The sequence below is a fragment of the Balaenoptera musculus genome, chromosome 4, assembly GCF_009873245.2.
Source record: "Balaenoptera musculus isolate JJ_BM4_2016_0621 chromosome 4, mBalMus1.pri.v3, whole genome shotgun sequence".
In the NCBI taxonomy this organism is placed as follows: Eukaryota; Metazoa; Chordata; class Mammalia; order Artiodactyla; family Balaenopteridae; genus Balaenoptera; species Balaenoptera musculus.
Window position 1 is genome coordinate 57,750,313 of NC_045788.1, and position 20,663 is coordinate 57,770,975.

General features: G+C 37.5%; 1 protein-coding gene across 7 annotated transcripts in view; it reads right to left on the reverse strand.

The window, feature by feature from the left end:
• The window catches only part of PEX5L (peroxisomal biogenesis factor 5 like), a 247,406-nt gene that overhangs the window by 79,682 nt on the left and 147,061 nt on the right, over positions 1-20,663 (reverse strand). For 6 of the 7 annotated variants that reach the window (XM_036851576.1, XM_036851572.1, XM_036851573.1 and 3 more), the window contains 3 exons: positions 7,984-8,178; positions 4,983-5,109; positions 3,555-3,651 (listed from right to left, as the gene is read on the reverse strand). In XM_036851576.1, coding sequence (XP_036707471.1) covers positions 3,555-3,651; positions 4,983-5,109; positions 7,984-8,178 — 419 coding nt within the window. The remainder of the gene's footprint in view (positions 1-3,554; positions 3,652-4,982; positions 5,110-7,983; positions 8,179-20,663) is intronic. The other variant, XM_036851578.1, reaches the window with a different exon arrangement.

Sequence of the window (20,663 nt, forward strand, 5' to 3'; positions counted from 1 at the left end):
CCATTCTAGCTGAGTCACCTTGGGAAAATTACTTGTGTTCTCTAAGATGCATTTCTCTTCTGAGAAATGGAGATAACATTAATTCCCAAGATTATTGTAAACATTTCAAATAATATATTAGAAATATCTTACATTTCTATTAACATGCATTTCCTTTTACATTATTCCTTTAAAAATTTAGAAAACATATCTGCACTTTTAAAGTTTAGATTGTTCTGGTTTGGGATACTGCCAACTTGATGGAATTTTGACAATGTGGAAGGAAGCATTTGCTCTGCCAAAATCAGCAAAATCAGAGCGTTACAAGATTGTGACTCAGTATTTGGAGAGCCCGGCTTCCCCACCTTCTCATGAAGTCCAGCTTAGGGTGGAAACAGCCTGTCTTGGAGCGCTCCTTCCAGCGTCCAGACTTGAAAAAGAAATGCGTGAACCATCACTCTCCAGCAGAAGTTGGATTCTTTTTCTTTTGCCTCACCACTATCTCATTTATGGAAAAGCTAATTTTATATCATTACCTTCCGTGTCTTTCTTCAATTTTTCAAATGTTTTTTAATTTTTCAGATTGCATGATTTCTTTAAATAATTAACTCCAGGGAATACAAATAACACAGTTTGCATAATATCAAGAAACTTTATTCTTTAAATATACAGAGATTATATAATTTATTATAATCTCCTGCCACTCTGATTAGTATATTTAAAACACTATTTGAAAGAGACTAGCCTATGTTTTTCTTTTTCCCCATCTTGAAAATGAACAAACATGAGAATTCTCATTGAGAGCTTTCATCCTCTTCGTGATTCTGAAATATGATTTTTGAGCAAAGCTTGTAAATAGCTCCTCACCTGTTGAACTAAGATAATTTATGTTGGCTTGAGGGAGAAGAAGACATTTCCTTGATTTTCCTATAAGCCATCTGAGTGACAGTGGAGCAGTAACAAATTTTGGTAAGCTGAAATTGTTTACTTGAATAGTTTGCAAGTCAGTTTAAGTCGAATTTTTATACCACTTCATCATCTTATTTACGTAGAGATCATATATTTAAGAGCAGTATGCTTCTAACAGTAAAAACACCTTTCTGTCTTTTATTACAAGTAGATGAATCAGTCTATTCTCTTGCTGTTCCATTTGAGTGACTAAATATTTTAGATGATTAAATCCCCAATTCATGAAATTTTCCTATTTATCCATAGGCTGGAATTAAAACTAGGAGATTATAAATTTCCTTAGTTTAGGCAAATCTTGTTAAGTAAACATGCAGTGTTTTTTTAGAAAACAATTTAAGGGATGAATGCTTTACAAATAATTGGTAACCTTCTAAAATAATTCACTATGATTTATCTAGACAGAACTATCTCAGGGCATTTTACATTATATTTTGGAGGACAATGTTGGGAATCTCATACAAATTTTCCAAAGCACATTGTGTTTGCTTAAAGGCACACCGGTGGGTAAGTGGAAGGACAATGTGGTGGGATGAAATCAGACAACCAGCGGGAGAGTAGCAGTCATTGGAATAATAAGATAAATGCATTGTGGGTCTCCACGGCAACCGAGGACCCCAGCTGATCCTCCTCCCCTCCACCTCCGTGTGGAAGAGCCCACCTGTGCCAAGTCTCCCCCTGCTGCAGAGACTAGTGTTCTCCTGCTATATTAAATTGTTCCAGGGACTTCCCTGGCGGCGCAGAGGTTAAGAATCCGCCTGCCAATGCAGGTGACACGGGTTCGAGCCCTGGTCCGGGAAGATCCCACATGCCGCGGAGCAAGTAAGCCCGTGCGCCACAACTACTGAGACTGCGCTCTAGAGCCAACGAGCCACAACTACTGAGCCCGCGTGCCACAACTACTGAAACTCGCGCGCCTAGAGCCCATGCTCCGCAACAAGAGAAGCCACCGCGATGAGAAGCCCGCGCACTGCAACGAAGAGCAGCCCCCGCTCGCCGTAACTAGAGAAGAGCCCGAATGCAGTAACGAAGACCCAACACAGCCATAAATAAATAAATAAATAAAATTAAAGAAAAATAAATTGTTCCAAGGATTCCAGTTTACGAAACAGTACCCATTATTTAGCTGTCTAAATCTCTAATGCACTTATCAAGAAACGTTTCTCTAATAAATGTTATCAATTTGTTTTTTAAAAAGATACATTCAGAATGAACAAAGATGAAGAAAATACATTTTCACGCTACATTTACAATTCATTAAGCTTCCCAGAGTTATTTGTTCTGGAAGTTAGCTGACTTGTTTTCCGGCTGAGCTCTGGGAGCAGTAATGCCCACCTCTGTCTCGTGGAGGGTGAGGTGCATGTGGAGGTGCTGTTAATGGCCTAGGTTTCCAGATGCCTTCCATTTCCTATCTGCGTCCTCCTGCCCTCTGCCGCTTACTGGTTGTGAGTGCGTCGACAATTTTCCTTACTCTCACTGTGCCTTAGTTTCCCCCTCTATAAAATGGGGTTAAAAAATACACTTAACTCGTAGAGTCATTGGTCAGGATCAAGTGAGCTAATTAATATGTATTAGAAGGCCTTCTCATAGCACTCAATAATATTTGCTATTATCATAATTATCCCTTTACTCACTTCAGACAATATATCTTCCCTCTTAGTTTCAATACCTTACCTAGTAAACTCAAGAAAATCTCTCTTGCTCATTTCATCCCACTTATTTCCAACTGGATTGTAGATGCATGAATGTGGACACATTTCTTAAGAGATCAAGGTTGTATCCTTGCAAAGTGTTTGAGCAAATGAAAACACTGAGGCTGACGGCCCTTCTTGGCCCAGCCAAGGTCACAGGCAAACCAGTTACATTGGAGTCGAGGGTCAAGTAGCAGACAGACAGGTCTGGTTCATGCCCTACTTCCACTGGTGATTAGTTGGGTGCCCCTGTAAAAGGATTTTGACTTTACCAAGACTCTTCAAAGACCTTTAAAGTGAGGCCAATAATAATTCACAGGATTACTTGAGTATTAGATATAATATATGAAAAGCACAAGGTCCCTAATACTTAGAGGGTACTCACAAATGGTAGTTCTTAGTATTATCATGATTGCTAATACTATAATTATTTATTCCTTAGCAACAAATTTATTTTAATGTGACAGTCAGGATGATGATGTGTGAGTACCTTGGTCTGTAGGGCAAAGTTGTGAATGACTGCTCAAGATGTAATTTCCTCTTCTTTATGCCTGTTACATAAATTGTGCTAATACTGGAGTAGAACAGATTTTGTATTGGAAAATAAAGTAAGTGGTAGAACAAGGAAAAAGTGCTAAGTACATGGTGAGTTCATTGACACATTTTCCAGCCAAATCTATCTATCTATCTATCTAATCTATCTATCTATCTATCTATCTATCTATCTATCTATCTATCTATCTATCTATCTATCTATCATCAGTTATTTTAAGCATTGAGACAGACACTGAGTGAGAAAGCATACGAAATAGAAAATACGGAAAAAATACTTCAGATTTTTTTGGTGAAATTTTAAATATTTATGACATAAATTATCTATTAGAAAAGACAGGTGCATTGAGGAATTGGTTTTGTTACCTGTGTTGGAGGCACCAGTTCCAGCTCCGCAGCCGACTCAGAGTTCAGGGCGCTTTTCCCACCACTCAGTTCTGGCTGAGATCTGTGCTCTGAGGACCTATAAGGGACGCATGAAGGAAATTAATGTAAATCGAGAAGCGAATTCACCTAGAAACCCAGTCAAGAAATCTGGTTAATTTGGATCGTTGAGAACCATGGTAACAAAGCTGTCAACAGACTTTTGATTAAAAAGATAACATATATTTCCATTATAATGACCACGTTTGGAATTTAAGTGGCTGCAATGTGTTAGGTGTTATTGTCTCTGACTGATTTAGAATTCAGGTCAGTTATATGCAAAAAGTAAATAAATGCAAAACCATTTTTGTTACAGAGAGTTCTGCTTCATTAAAAAAGTAATTTTTGGGTGGGGAGGGGAGCTTCTCACAAAGTGTCTTAGTGAGATTTGATCTTTATATAGAATTTGAAATGTCATAATAAATGGAGATGTGTGACGGGCAACCGGAGTCTGAAACATGCCGTCCTTTAGGAAGCTTTAAAAACATGGTAAAATTCAAGTGGCTAGTTTTTCTCATGGGCATCCATGGAATATGCTTAATTAGTGCAGTATCTGACAGTGGTGATTAGAAAGTCAAAAAGGTTACCTGTGCAGCCAAAAACATTTAATTTAACTAACATTCATGTTATACATTGAATATATACATATGTAAAAATACACATGCACGTATTTTGATTGATTGGCTCAGCTACATGTTCAGAAAATTATCAACAAATATTGGACAAATATTGAATATTAAATTATGAATCTACCAAAATCCTTATTGGCTGAATTTTTGACAATTCAGATGAAATAATTTAGTTTTAGAAGCCACAATTATTAACATTAATAGGGGGTTATAAATGGCAGCAAGTATCTGGATTGACTTAATTCTCTGGGTATTTCAGTAGACAAGTACATGACACATAAATGGCTATTTTCTTTTTTTTTTAATTTTCTTTTAAAATATTTTAATTTATTTTTAAAATTAAAAAAAAACTTTATACAATTTTTAAAGGTTACACTCCATTTACAGTTATTACAAAATATTGGCTATTCCCCGTGTAGTACAATACATCCTTGTAGCCTATCTTACACCCAATAGTTTATACTTCCCACTCGCCCATCCCTATACTGCCCCCCCAACTGATAACTACTAGTTTATTCTCTATATCTGCAGGTCTGCTTCTTTTTTTGTTAAATCCACTAGTTTGTTATATTTTTTAGATTCCACACATGTGATATCATACAGTATTTGTCTTTCTCTGTCTGATTTATTTTACTTAGCAGAATGCCCTCCAAGTCCATCCATGTTGCTGCAAATGGCAAAGTTTTGTTTTTTTTTTTATGGCTAAGATAAATGACTATTTTCTGATATTAAAATATCTTACCATAAAAGTTCTTTTGATCCAGTTCTAGATGAGCTTGATTTTCTCTCTGCCATGGGATGTCCCTTGCTATTTCGATCTCCATGAAACTTAACATCATCCCATTTTTCCAGTTGTGTTTGAATGTCTACTAAGGAGACAAGAAGGGGGTGAGGGGGACCGGGGAGAATACGAGGTGCAGAGAGAAGAAGAGACAGTAACACTGAGAAGTCTTATACAAGTGAACTTTAATTAACTGATGCTCTTCTACCCTAAGACCAAAGGCTGCAAGAAAATTAATTAAAACATGTACAGCTAAATAAATATGAGACCTATTAAGAGAAATGGGATTGCTTTTACAGTTAAACAATCAAGTATATTTTTTTACCTGAATTTATTTCAAGAGCTGTGTGCATTCTGAATTTTGTGTATGAGCCCATGGGATCTGGTAAAGAATGAGCATATGGAGTACTAACCTATGGGCCTCCAGCTAAGAGGTGGCTTTGAGGCATTTCTGGCACATTTCTGGAAAGAAATTCTGTTTAAAGAGATGAGCCTTGTTAATAAAAGGAGGTGGGAAGAAACTGGAACACTTTTTACAGGTTTGGTTATAGTCTACCTAATTTTTCACCAAAGAAGGGAATTTATAATGGGGATAGAGAGGAAGGAGGCAATGGAGAAAGTTAGTGTATGCTAGGACCATTGTCTCCCTGTGGCTTACTTCTTACAAAGAACCTGGCTGGTTCCCTCTCATGAACAGATGTGTGACTGTGAACAATCCACTTAGACAACCTTAGGGGCCAGCTTTTTCGTTTATAAAAAGGTAGGTTTGCAGTCAGTGTCCTCTAAAGTCGTTTAAACTAAGAATTTTTATGACTTCTTCACAAGACATTTTCTCGAAAGCGGAGAAATGAAAGTATCATTTACGTGTTTATTATATTATATTGTAATGTATTTAACAATATATCCTTATGCATATGTATAAATTTCACTTATTGAAATGGAATAAACCTAGAACACATGGATGAGGAGGAGATAATTATAAAATTTTCCTCCGGAGAGACAGGCCTCAAAAAGTGACGCAGCAGAGGCGCGCAGATCCTGTGTGTGCAACGAGTTTGAGCAGCGTGCTGGTTCTCTTCCCTTTCTCTATGCTCTATCCTTGGTGAGCTCATCTACACCCATGACTGTGACGGCTATTCATAGGCTTCTGACTTTCAAATCTCTATTTCCTGCTTGGTTCTCTTTCCTGAGTTCTAGATTTACACATTTCACAGTCCATTGGACATCCCTACAGAGAAGCTCCACAGTTTCCTCATATATAACAGGTTCAAAACTGAACTCGACAACTTCCACCTTGACATCCCGCCCCCCTCCCCGCCTTCTCCTCTTGTACCCTCATCACAGAGTTTGGCACATTCTATATCTCTTCCTTGCTGGCATGTATATATCTACCCAGTCCACAAGTCTTTATTTATTTCTGAACCCGTCTCCCTCTCACTATCCCCTCTGTCACTCTCTTACATGCCTGTATTGTCTCCCTGCCTCCATTCCTTTCTCCACACATCCAACAGAGAAAAATTTTTCTAAAATAGAATCTGTTGATGTCACTCCTCTGAGTAAAAACCCTTCAACCCTGCCCTCCCCCTAAACTTAAGGGCCTGGCATCCAAGAACTCCCATTACCTGACCCCTGGTGACTCTCAGATTTATTTCTCAGTACTCTACTATTCTTGAATACTGTAGCAGTGCTTGTATTTGCTTGAAAAGGCATCTTTCTGTGTTTGTCTACTTGTGTGTGACTCCCTTTCTCTTCTGTATCAGCAGTGCCCTGCCCCTTCCTTCCCACCTCTCTCTGATCCATATTTTTCATCTGGCAAATTCTTACTCAACCTTCAAGACTGCTCATATAGTTATAAGGCAACTTCTATAACCCCCTGGCCGGGTGAGGGGCTTAACCTGGGCTTTTCTTTATTGTAGCACATAGTACATATTTTATTATAATTATTTTAATCATTTTTCTATCTCTCCACTAGACTGTAAACTTACTAAGGGGCAGAAAGCTTATATTAGTTTTCTTTGTATTTCCAGCACATAGTATGGAACACAACAGATATTTAGAGAAATGTTTACTGAACAAATGAATAAATTAATTCATGGCCATCTAACATGTATATATCACAGTGCTAAGCAATTTTACATATATGTATATCCCCTTTAACCTTTGTAACTTTATGGATAAGTTACTAATATGCTCATTTTATGGATACTTACCCATCCATATTTCCCTGGGCTTTCTGAAATAACTGTTACCTTTCTTTCTCTTAAGAAAGGAGAGCTTAATTGACTGGTTCCATGATCTGAGGTTAAGGTCTCCTTTCTCAGGAAGATGTACAGTGGAGAGAAGTACAGGCTTTGAAGTTAATTAGAGCTTGGCTCAAATTCCAGCTCTTCCTCATACTAACTGGGATCTTGGGCAAGTTATTTAAATTTGAAAATTTGGTTCCTCATTCATTTCAAAGAGTTGTGATGAATTAACAGGCTAATATATGTAAATCATGTAGCACAGTTCTGGACATTGTAAGTCTTCAGTGAATGGTAGCTGTTATTATTGTATTGGACGTATCCCCACACATGTTACATGTTACTGTTCCTTCTGGCTGTTCCCAGACCTTGGGTTAGAGTGTTCTCTTTCTAGACTCTCTTCCCCTCTAGACTGAATTCTCCTAGAGAGCAAGATTCGTGTCTTATTTTTATTGTAACTCCAGTGCCTAGTGTGGTACCTGCCATCTATCAGAAACTCAATACACATGGGTTGTATAAATAAATATAAATCCACACCAGTTCTGCAAAGTTGAGCTCCCCAACTGCTATTTAATCTAAGCACAAAGAAGTGTGTCCTGTCCAGTTTCCTACATAGAATTAATCTTTTCTACTGCTTTGTCCATGGATTTAATGTCATTTGTAGAACTTCCTTGTTGTATTGAGCACGAGTGAACAGCAGCAGACACAAGCTATTGCCTTACCTAAGTCTAAGGATGCCGTCTCTGAGTTTCGGAGCGCCTGGCCTCTCTGCTCAGCATCTGCACTGATGAGGTCAGGCCCATCAGCCTTTTTCTTGAGGGATGAGGTTTTCGATGAGGCCTCCAACTTCTTGGCTTTGGTTTGGGTTTGAGAGACGGGTTCACTCAGGTCAAGGAGATCTAAACCTGTGGTCAATACTACCAAAGATGGAAGAGGTTAAGAGAAGCTCACTCACTGCTCTGAGATTATTTTTTAAAAATAGGTTTCAGTTGGGTGCAGAAGGATTTTGCGTTTGTAGTGTAGGTTAGAAGAACCAAATTAAGTTAGCTCACCACTGATTTATAAAAATAGTTTGTATTTAGACTGGGAAGCTTGCTGCATGTTCTCCTTTATTTGGCATGGTAGAAATCTGCAGAACAGGACTTAGACCAGCCTCACCAGTGATGAAGGTTTGAACGGAATTAAAATGATAAAATTGAATCTGAGTTCAGGTACTATTTACTTTATGGCTTTGCTTTATTTTTAAAGAGGTTTATTTCAGAGTGCAGTTTTTCCAGAGCAGAGTCGATCTATCATATTCAGAGAGATGCTTGCAAAACAGTGATGAGGAAGATTTGGTAACGTTTCTGAATGTCTCTGTGCTTTAATTTCAAACTACTGAAGTATCCAGGGTATAAAGGAATGCTGTTAATAATCTTTTATTTAATTAAGCAGTTCAATCAGAAAACGGCTTGCTGTTTGGGCTCACACTAGAGAGGTATTTTATAATCCATAGTTAATGAATAGGGTACACATGTTAATGCCTTTGCTGCTTAATATGCAAATTTAAATTTCAGTGTAACAAACCATAAAACGGTTACACTTTTACTTCCCAGCAGGTTGATTACATTGTGTTAAATACTCTAATGAAGGCAGAAATAATAATTTGTTCAAATGCAAACTAGGCAAATGAGAATTAAAAAGGCAAGCTCTGTAACTCTTCATTCTTCTTTCTCTGAAGTGCAAGTGTTTGACTAGCTCATTGTGAGAAATGGAAAATTCCTATTAGAAAAAGTCCCTCCAGCCCTACCTCTCTTTCAGCCCTGGCACCTGGGGGGCTGGCTTCTGAACTGGCCTGATGGCTTCCTGACCTAGGGTCTCTTCACACGGCTAGCTTAGGAAAGCCACTCAAGTGACAGGGACACTCCTTGTGCTAACCCTTCCCAGCACCGTCTACAACCGCGGCACCTCTCCTCCTCCTCTTGCATCTCCCGGCTTGTCTCTTGGTAGGAAATGAATTTTTGTTGACACCTCAACACTCTTCCATCTATTTCCCACTTGCATTCAAGGCAGGGTCAGGGCTTAATTAATTTCACAACCAGGATTTCTTTAGTACTGAACTTTGAGCTCCTCATGAGCTAACCATCCTACGGGATTCTTACGACAGATGTCAAGCTTTACTCTCAGTAACGTGGCTTTCTGATTTCAGTTACAAATTACAACGGATGGATATTAATGGTGAAGTGGAAAGACCTGGCTCTACCACTGCTTAGCTGTGTGACTTGGAGTAAGCTTCTTGACCTCTCTGAGTTTCAGTGTCCTCATCTGAAAAATGCAGAATTAAGTCTGTCCTTTAGGTATGATATGAAGATTAAATTATCTAATCTGTAAATCAAATGTGTAAAGTGCCAGGCATACTGTAGGTATTCAATAAATGTTATTTCCATTCTTTGGTGGCCAATTTGTGATGCTTTCCTTTCCTTTTCCTTGTTCTTGCTCTCCTATTTTCCCCACTCCTGTCTGTTTCAGGCAAGAATCAGATCCATACTCCGACAGAAAGAGGAAACACCACTGGGAATAAAATGGAGGATGAGACAAGATATTGGTTCTACAGAAGATGCTATGAGGTAAATTTTTCATAAAAAGCCCTGAAAGTGTCATCTCATCTGAGCTTATCTTGTCCCAGTCTTCCTGAGGAGACAGGAACCACTTTCCAATGCAAGGCGCTCTGAGCTATGAGGAGTATTTTGTGGCCAGCAAGTACTTGAATGTGGGGGGAAAAGAGTAGCTTTCAGAGCTCAGCTGCCTGGCTTGATGTCTAAAATTTAAACGCAGCAAGCAGCCAAGGTAGGCTAGGATGCCACACATTTCATATCCTTTGAATGTTTAAATAGAAATTTCCAGGCCACTGTTGTGTTGGCAGGGGTTCTAGGCCCACCGTGATTTCCTTATAACAGAAGGAAGGAAGTGGATAACAGTCTCTGGAATGCCATATATGTCTTTTTACTAATTGCACAAACAATTAAGAATTAGTCACTTGCTCCTACACTTCTTTTAGAAACAAATTACATAGGACTCGAGTCTGCTTGCATATAGGAAGTACATTTGTTACAGAATAATAACTGATGAGTATTAATTTAATTCTATATCTTTCTTACCATTCAGAATAAATGAATTACTCAAAGACTGAATTGCGAATTCAAACTTGGCTCAGTAACGTTTTTTCCCCTCCAAACTGTCCTCAGCACTTCCTGCATTTGTTCTGAGCCCTCTGTTCCTTTGTTCTTCTCCCAGCAAATGTGAAACAACTGCTTGGCACAGACAAAAGGCCCTATTTGTTATAGTTGATGAAGGGGGTGCCTTGGAGGTTGAATGGCAAGCTTGAAGCTGAGACAGTCCCTGGGGAACACAATTTCAAAAGCATAGAAGGATGTGTTCAGCCTTTCACTTTGTGAAGACAAATCTCATTTTAGTGTGTGAGTGTGTGTGTGTGTGCGTGCGTGTGGTGTGCACTTTAGTTAAGATAAAAATAAAGGGTCTCACTGTTTCATATGGGGTTCGAAGATAGCATAGCTTAGCATAGAAGGGGATGTCTGCTCTACTGATTTCTTAATCTGATTTTAAAGATTCTCTTAGGCACATGAAGGTTTGTGTCCCAGAACTTGTGTTTAAATTAAAATAATCATCTGTTATAGTGGAAGTGAAATTGTGTGTGTACAATTGTGTGAGAGAGACAGAGAGAGAGAGTGAGAGAGAGAGAGGAGAGAAGGAAACAGAGTGACTTGAAGATGCTATGTTGTTGGCTTTGGAGACAGAATATGGGGCCACAAACCAAGGAATCCTAGGTACCATGAAAAAGGCAAGGACATGAATTCTCCTTTAGAGCCTCCAGAAGGAATGCAGCCCTCCTGACATCTTGATTTTAGGACAGCTGAGTTCCAGAATTGTAGGATAATAAATCTGTGTTGTTTTAAGCCACTGAATTTGTGGCAATTTGTGACAGCAGCAATAGGAAAATAATATAGCTGGTAGGTCAGTGTCCATAGAGGATTCAAACACAGTCCCATCACCCCCAAGCCTGTGCTCTTCACCATTTCTCTCTAGACTTGATGTGAACTTGGAAGCAATGTGCTGACCCTGTTGATGTGGCTTTGATTATTTTTTGTTTAGCTACCAATTATTTGCCAGTTTGGGTAGTCTGAGGCATAATTTAAATAGTTGGTAATCTCAAAAACTTTTTTTTTTGATAACAATTCCACTGGGTGGAATTTCCTGAAGATAGAAGATGTAATATGTTATATAAGTATTTGTTTCTATCTCTCTCAAGGACACATGATTGAAGATCACAACCTATTGAACTGGAAGGCTCCCACAGGGCACTGAAGATGTTTTTGAATATTAGATTACTTGGGCCCTAGGAGGTGAGGCTGCTTAGAATAGTTAGGATAAAGTAGCACCTATTATGAAGCACTGATTTGATACTTTAATGGTAAGTACAATGCTATTAACACCACTACTGTATAATGAGCCTCAGATTTGCAGTGACTTTCTCTAAAGGAATAAATCTACAAGGAGTGGTCAGAGAGGACAGACCATGGACAGCCCTGACTAAGGCAGTCACAGAACGTGCTGCAAGGAGCTGATGGGATCTCTGTTCTGATTTGTAAGCTACTCTGGCATTCCAGAAAACATGGAATTCTTTAATATAACGCTTACAAAGCAAACTCCTTTAGGAAGGATTTTGCCAGTGATGTCAAATAGATAAACTGGACTTAAATAATTTAACCAACTTTTGCCTTTTTATTGGAATACATAATTAAAGCTACTTCCCAAATTTCTAAGTTCTCTAAAGAGGCATGCCATTGGGTTCATGGCTATTTGGGTTATATAAAAATGTATTTGGAAAAATTACACTAATTCTGCAGTTAAGATATTTAATTAGGTGGCTGTGATGGCATTGTGAACTTTGTTAAGGATATCTTTTCCCCTATAGATAGGGGTCTCTTTGATAGGTATACAGGTCCTATACCAAGGAGTGATACTATTATTTTTTAAATCTTGAAAAATGTTTCTATAGTAACTGTCCACTTAATAGCTCAAGATTATGGATAAATTATTTTTAGATTATGTAGATTGATAAATGTAAACCAAGGACCCCCTATTCTTCTTGCTTTTCAGAAGAGTCTTTCCTGTACTTTGACATATATTATATTTTTTGGAGATTATAGGACAAGAAGTTATTATTGCAACTTTTATAGTAATTACTTGTCCTATAACATAATGAGTATCTTAAAAATATCTATTTTCTAGTTACTGTCAGAGCATTTTTTACATGCGTTTGTGTATAATATATATTTGCCATTTAAAAATCAAGGATATTAGCAATCTTGGTCTACCTACCATTTAGGGACACAGTTTAAGAGGGTCGAGGAATTAACTGTCTATCTAGATTACAGATGAATAAAAGATAATTTAGGATGTTAATGGCATAAAAACGGAAAACATCCTTATTTGATCAGCTTGAAGTTATCATCACTGGATGACAAAAGTTAATTTTACTGTAGAAACAAGCAGAAAGTAAAAAAAAAAAAATTGAAATACTTAAGAACAAAATTACAATTTAGATCTTCTATGAGGTAGAAGATTGATATGTTCTTTTAGGGTCAGAGAGAAAAAACCCTGCATTTGACTGACCTTTGGAAGAGATAATTGCTATATTGTTTACTTTGTGTTAAGTTTTATAAGAACTATATTCCTTATATATTTAAAGAGTTGTCATGATGGTGGCACACTGGATTTATTTTTTCATTGGAAGAAAATGCCGAGTATAAAAGCCTCTCATCTTAATACAAGGTTCTTCAAATTTCTATTTGATTGACTTGGTACAACTTAAAGAAGGTTCTGCCCCATATTTTACTCCAAGATTGTTTACTATCCATTCCTTAAGTGTAAAGACATACATAACGCTTGGGACGTAATAGACACGTAATGTTCAATGACTGTCCTGATTTCACAACGTAATTTCATACTATTCTGAAATGATGTTCCATTTATAATGACTATTTATTAAAAATTTGGACAGAAAATGATAACTATACCTTTTGCCCAGAAACTTTAGCTATAAAATTATTGGACCATGTTAGAATTCTTTCCAAGGTGTTTGTATGCTAAAGTTTTTCCTTTTTAAAAATGTATAATAATGTGAATTATGTTGCATATTGAGATATAAATTGTGGGTCTGGAATAATTTTAGAAAACAACTATAATCCTCAGGGATTAACAAAAATATAGTGTTTCTGCCTTGACACACATATATATATATATATATTTTTTTTTTGACAGAAGATATATTTAAAAAGAGCAACAGTCAAGGTGGTACAAATAAAACAAAGACTAAGATGATTAAATTTACTAATTCCAGTAAATATGTTAAAATTGAGTAAATATTCCAATTATCACAGAAAAATTGTCAGAGTGAATTTTCTTTTTTTTTTTTTTATGGTTTGAGCAAATATTGCAGTTCTGCAACAATGCTGATTTTATTTGTCAAATTTAAATTCTCCTAAACACATAGCTCTAGAATGCTCTTCTGTTTAGGTTACATATGGGCACCATATTTAACTGTCCAATTATCTTTTTTCTTTACATCTTTATTGGAGTATAATTGCTTTACAGTGGTGTGTTAGTTTCTGCTGTATAACAAAGTAAATCAGCTATACGTATACATATATCCCCATATCTCCTCCCTCTTGCGTCTCCCTCCCACCCTCCCTATCCCACGCCTCTAGGTGGACACAGAGCACCGAGCTGATCTCCCTGGGCTGTGTGGCTGCTTCCCACTAGCTATCTATTTTACATTTGGTAGTGTATATATGTGCATGCCACTCTCTCACTTCGTCCCAGCTTACACTTCCCCCTCCCCATGTCCTCAAGTCCATTCTCTACGTCTGAGTCTTTATTCCTGTCCTGCCCCTAAGTTCTTCAGAACCATTTTTTATTTATATATTTTTTAGATTCCATATATATGTGTTAGCATACAGGATTTGTTTTTCTCTTTCTGACTTACTTCACTCTGTATGACAGTCTCTAGGTCCATCCACCTCACTACAAATAACTCAATTTCGTTTCTTTTTATGGCTGAGTAATATTCCACTGTATATATATGCCACACGTTCTTTATCTGTTCATCTGTTGATAGACACTTAGGTTGCTTGCATGTCCTGGCTATTGTAAATAGAGCTGCAATGAACATTGTGGTACATGACTCTTTTTAAAAAAAAATAAATTTATTTTATTTATTTATTTTTGGCTGCATTGGGTCTTCGTTGCTGAGCTTGGGCTTTCTCTAGTTGTGGTGAGCAGGGGTTACTCTTCGTTGCGGTGCACGGGCTTGCGGTGGCTTCTCTTGTTGCAGAGCACAGGCTCTAGGCATGCGGGCTTCAATAGTTGTGGCTCGCGGGCTCTAGAGCTCAGGCTCAGTAGTTGTGGCACATGGGCTTAGTTGCTCCGCGGCATGTGGGATATTTCCGGACCAGGGCTCAAACCCGTGTCCCCTGCATTGGCAGGTGGATTCTTAACCACTGTGCCACCAGGGAAGCCCCCATGACTCTTTTTGAATTATGGTTTTCTCTGGGTATATGCCCAGTAGTGAGATTGCTGGGTCATATGGTAGTTCTATTTTTAGTTTTTTAAAGAACCTCCACACTGTTCTCCATAGTGGCTGTATCAATTTACATTCCCACCAACAGTGCAACAGGGTTCCCTTTTCTCCACACCCTCTCCAGCATTTATTGTTTGTAGATTTTTTGATGACGGCCATTCTGACTGGTGTGAGGTGATATCTCATTGTAGTTTTGATTTGCATTTCTCTAATGATTAGTAATGTTGAGCATCCTTTCATGTGTTTGTTGGCAATCTGTATATCTTCTTTGGAGAAATGTCTATTTAGGTCTTCTGCCCATTTTTGGATTGGGTTGTTTGTTTTTTGGATATTGAGCTGCATGAGCTGCTTGTATCTTTTGGAGATTAATCGTTTGTCAGTTGCTTTGTTTGCAAATATTTTCTCCCATCCTGAGGGTTGTCTTTTTGTCTTGTTTATGGTTTCCTTTGCTGTGCAAAAGCTTTGAAGTTTCATTAGGTCCCATTTGTTTATTTTTATTTCCATTTCTCTAGGAGGTGGGTCAAAAAGGACCTTGCTGTGATTTATGTCATAAAATGTTCTGCCTATGTATTCCTCTAAGAGTTTTATAGTGTGTGGCTTTACATTTAGGTCTTTAATCCATTTTGAGTTTATTTTTGTGTATGGTGTTAGGGAGTGTTCTAGTTTCATTCTTTTACATGTAGCTGTCCAGTTTTCCCAGCACCACTTACTGAAGAGGCTGTCTTTTCTCCATTGTATATTCTTGCCTCCTTTATCAAAAATAAGTTGACCATATGTGTGTGGGTTTATCTCTGGGCTTTCTATCCTGTTCCATTGATCTATATTTCTGTTTTTGTGCCTGTACCATACTGTCTTGATTACTGTAGCTTTGTAGTATAGTCTGAAGTCCAGGAGCCTGATTCCTCTAGCTCCGTTTTTCTTTTTCAAGATTGCTTTGGCTATTTGGTGTCTTTTGTGTTTCCATACAAATTGTGAAGTTTTTTGTTCTAGTTCTGTGAAAAATGCCATTGGTAGTTTGATAGGGATTGCAAAGAATCTACAGATTGCTTTGGGTAGTATAGTCATTTTCACAATGTTGATTCTTCCAAGAACATGGTATAACTCTCCATCTGTTTGTATCATCTTTAATTTCTTTCATCAGTGTCTTATAGTTTTCTGCATACAGGTCTTTTGTCTGCTTGGGTAGGTTTATTCCTAGATACTTTATTCTTTTTGTTGCAATGGTAAATGGGAGTGTTTCCTTAATTTCTCTTGCAGATTTTTTCATCATTAGTGTATAGGAATGCAAGAGATTTCTGTGCGTTAATTTTGTATCCAGCTACTTTACCAAATTCATTGATTAGCTGTAGTAGTTTTCTGGTAGCATCTTTAGGATTCTCTATGTATAGTATCATGTCATCTACAAACAGTGACAGTTTTACTTTTCCTTTTCTGTTTTGGATTCCTTTTATTTCTTTTTCTTATCTGATTGCTGTGGCTAAAACTTCCAAAACTATGTTGAATAATAGTGGTGAGAGTGGGCAGCCTTTTCTTGTTCCTGATCTTAGCAGAAATGGTTTCAGTTTTTCACCACTGAGAACCATGTTGGCTGTGGGTTTGTCATATATGGCCTTTATTATGTGAGGTAAGTTCCCTCTATGCCCACTTTCTGGAGGGTTTTATTTAAATATGTGTTGAATTTTGTCAAAAGTTATTTCTGCATTGATTGAGATGATCATGTGATTTTTCTCCTTCAATTTGTTATTATGGTGTATCACATTGATTGATTTGCATATACTGAAGAATCCTTGCATTCCTGGGATAAACCCCACTTGATCATGGTGTATGACCCTTTTAATGTGCTGTTGGATTCTGTTTGCTAGTATTTTGTTGAGGATTTTTGCATCTACGTTCCTCAGTGATATTGGCCTGTAGCTTTCTTTCTTTGTGACATCTTTGTCTGGTTTTGGTATCAGGGTGATGATGGCCTTGTAGAATGAGTTTGGGAATGTTCCTCCCTCTGCAATATTTTGGAAGAGTTTGAGAAGGATAGGTGTTAGCTCTTCTCAAAAGGTTTGATAGAATTCGCCTGTGAAGTCAACTGGTCCTGGGCTTTTGTTTGTTGGAAGATTTTTAATCACAGTCTCAATTTCAGTGCTGTGATTAGTCTGTTTATATTTTCTATTTCTTCCTGGTTCAGTCTCGGAACGTTGTACTTTTCTAAGAATTTGTCCATTTCTTCCAGGTTGTCCATTTTATTGGCATAGAGTTGCCATTAGTAGTCTCTTAGGATGCTTTGTATTTCTGTGGTGTCTGTTGTAACTTCTCCTTTTTCATTTCTAATTCTATTGATTTGAGTCCTCTCCCTCTTTTTCTTGATGAGTCTGGCTAATAGCTTATTAATATTGTTTATCTTCTCAAAGAACCAGCTTTTAGTTTTATTGATCTTTGCTATTGTTTCCTTCGTTTCTTTTTCATTTATTTCTGATCTGATCTTTATGATTTCTTTCCTTCTGCTAACGTTGGGTTTTTTTTGTCTTCTTTCTCTAATTGCTTTATGTGTAAGGTTAGTTTGTTTATTTGAGATGTTTCTTGTTTCTTGAGGTAGGATTGTACTGCTATAAATTTCCCTCTTAGAATGCTTTTGCTGCATCCCATAGGCTTTGTGTCACCCTGTTTTCATTGTCATTTGTTTCTAGGTATTTTTTGATTTCTTCAGTGATCTCTCGGTTATTAAGTAGTGTATTGTTTAGCCTCCATGTGTTTGTATTTTTTCACAGATTTTTTCCTGTAATTGATATCTAGTCTCAGAGCGTTGTGGTCGGAAAAGATACTTGATACGATTTCAATTTTCTTAAATTTACCAAGACATGATTTGTGACCCAAGATATGATCTATAGTGGAGAATGTTCCATGAGCACTTGAGATGAAGTGTATTCTTGTTTTTGGATGGAATGTCCTATAAATATCAATTAAGTCCATCTTGTTTAATGTATCATTTAAAGCTTGTGTTTCCTTATTTATTTTCATTTTGGATGATCTGTCCATTGGTAAAAGTGGGGTGTTAAAGTCCCCAACTATGATTGTGTTACTGTCAATTTCCCCTTTTATGGCTGTTAACATTTGCCTTATGTATTGAGGTGCTCCTATGTTGGGTGCATAAATATTTACAATTGTTATATCTTCTTCATGGATTGACCCCTTGATCACTATGTAGTGTCCTTCTTTGTCTCTTATAACATTCTTTATTTCAAAGTCTGTTTTGTCGGATATGAGAATTGCTACTCCAGCTTTCTTTTGATTTCCATTTGTATGGAATATCTTTTTCCATCCTCTCACTTTTAGTCTGTAATGTGTCCCTAAGTCTGAAGTGGGTCTCTTGTAGACAGCATATATACGGGTCTTTTTTTTTGTATCCATTCAGCCAGTCTATGTCTTTTGGTTGGAGCATTTAATCCATTTACATTTAAGGTAATTATCGGTATGTATATTCCTATTACCATTTTCTTAATTGTTTTGGGTTTGTTATTGTAGGTCTTTTCCTTCTCTTGTGTTTCCTGCCTAGAGAAGTTCCTTTAGCATTTGCTGTAAAGCTAGTTTGGGGGTGCTGAATTCTCTTAGCTTTTGCTTGTCTGTAAAGGTTTTAATTTCTCCATCAAATCTGAATGAGATCCTTGCTGGGTAGAGTAATCTTGGCTGTAGGTTCTTCCCTTTCTTCACTTTAAATATGTCCTGCCACACCCTTCTGGCTTGCAGGGTTTCTGCTGAGAAATCAGCTGTTAACCTTATGAGGATTCCCTTGTATGTTATTTGTTGCTTTTCCCTTGCTGCTTTTAATATTTTTTCTTTGTATTTAATTTTTGATAGTTTGTTTAATATGTGTCTTTGTGTGTTCTCCTTGGTTTTATCCTGTATGGGACTCTCTGCACTTCCTGGACTTGACTGACCATTTCCTTTCCCACTTTAGGTAAGTTTTCAACTATAATCTCTTCAAATATTTTCTCAGTCCCTTTCTTTTTCTCTTATTCTTCTGGGACCCCTATAATTCAAATGTTGGTGTGTTTAATGCTGTCCCAGAGGTCTCTGAGACTGTCCTCAATTCTTTTTTTTTTTTAACATCTTTATTGGAGTATAATTGCTTTACAATGGTGTGTTAGTTTTCTGCTTTATAACAAAGTGAATCCGTTATGCATATACATATGTCCCCATATCTCTTCCCTCTTGCGTCTCCCTCCCTCCCATCCTCCCTATTGTCCTCAATTCTTTTCATTATGTTTTCTTTATTCTGCTCTGTGGTAGTTATTTCCAGTATTTTATCTTCCAGGTCACTTATCCGTTCTTCTGCCTCAGTTATTCTGTTACTAATTCCCTATAGAGAATTTTTAATTTCACTTATTGTTTTGTTCATCATTGTTTGTTTGCTCTTTAGTTCTTCTAGGTCCTTGTTAAACATTTCTTGTATTTTCTCCATTCTATTTCCAAGATTTTGGATCATCTTTACTATCATTACTCTGAATTCTTTTTCAGGTAGGTTGCCTATTTCCTCTTCATTTGTTTGGTCTGCTGGGTTTTTTACCTTGCTCCTTCATCTGCTGTGTATTTGTCTGTCTTCTCATTTTGCTTAACTTACTGCGTTTGGGGTCTCCTTTTCGCAGGCTGCAGGTTTGTAGTTCCCATTGTTTTTGTTGTCTGCCCCCAGTGGGTAAGGTTGGCTCAGTGGGTTGTGTAGGCTTCCTGGTGGAGGGGACTGGTGCCTGTGTTCTGGTGGATGAGGTTGGATCTTGTCTTTCTGGTGGGCAGGACCATGTCCAGTGGTGTGTTTTGGGGTGTCTGTGAACTTATTATGATTTTAGGCAGCCTCTCTGCTAATGGGTGAGGCTGTGTTCCTGCCTTGCTAGTTGTTTGGCATGGGGTGTCCAGCACTGTAGGTTGCTAGTCGTTGATTGGAGCTGCTTCTTATCGCTGAGATGAAGATCTCTGGGAGAGCTTTTGCCATTTGATATTACGTGGAGCCGGGAGGTCTCTTGTGGACCAATGTCCTGAACTCAGCTCTCCCACCTCAGAGACTCAGGCCTGACACCTGGCTGGAGCACAAAGACCCTGTCAGCCACATGGCTCAGAAGAAAAGGGAGAAAAAAAAGAAAGAAAAAAATAAAATAAAATAACGTTATTAAAATAAAAAAATTGTTAAATATAAAAAAGTAATAAAAAAAAGAAAGAAAGAAGAGAGCAACCAAACCAATAAAAAATCCACCAATGATAACAAGTGCTAAAAAGTATACTAAAAAAAAAAAAAAACCAAAAAAATAACAGACTGACAGAACCCTAGGACAAATGGTAAAAGCAAAGCTATATAGACAAAATCACACAAAGAAGAATACACATATACCTCACAAAAAGAGAAAAAGGAAAAACATATATATATATTTAAAAAAAAGGAAGAGAGCAACCAAATCAATAAACAAATTTACCAACGATAATAAGCTCTAAATACTAAACTAAGATAAACATAAAACCAGAAACAAATTAGATACAGAAAGCAAACCCCAAGTCTACAGTTGTTCCCAAAGTCCACCGCCTCAATTTTGGGATGATTCGTTGTCTATTCAGGTATTCCACAGATGCAGGGTACATCAAGTTGATTGTGGAGATTTAATCCGCTGCTCCTGAGGCTGCTGGGAGAGATTTCCCTTTCTCTTCTTTGTTCACACAGCTGTGGGGTTCAGCTTTGGATTTGGCCCCACCTCTGCATGTAGGTCTCCTCAGGGTATCTGTTCTTCAGTC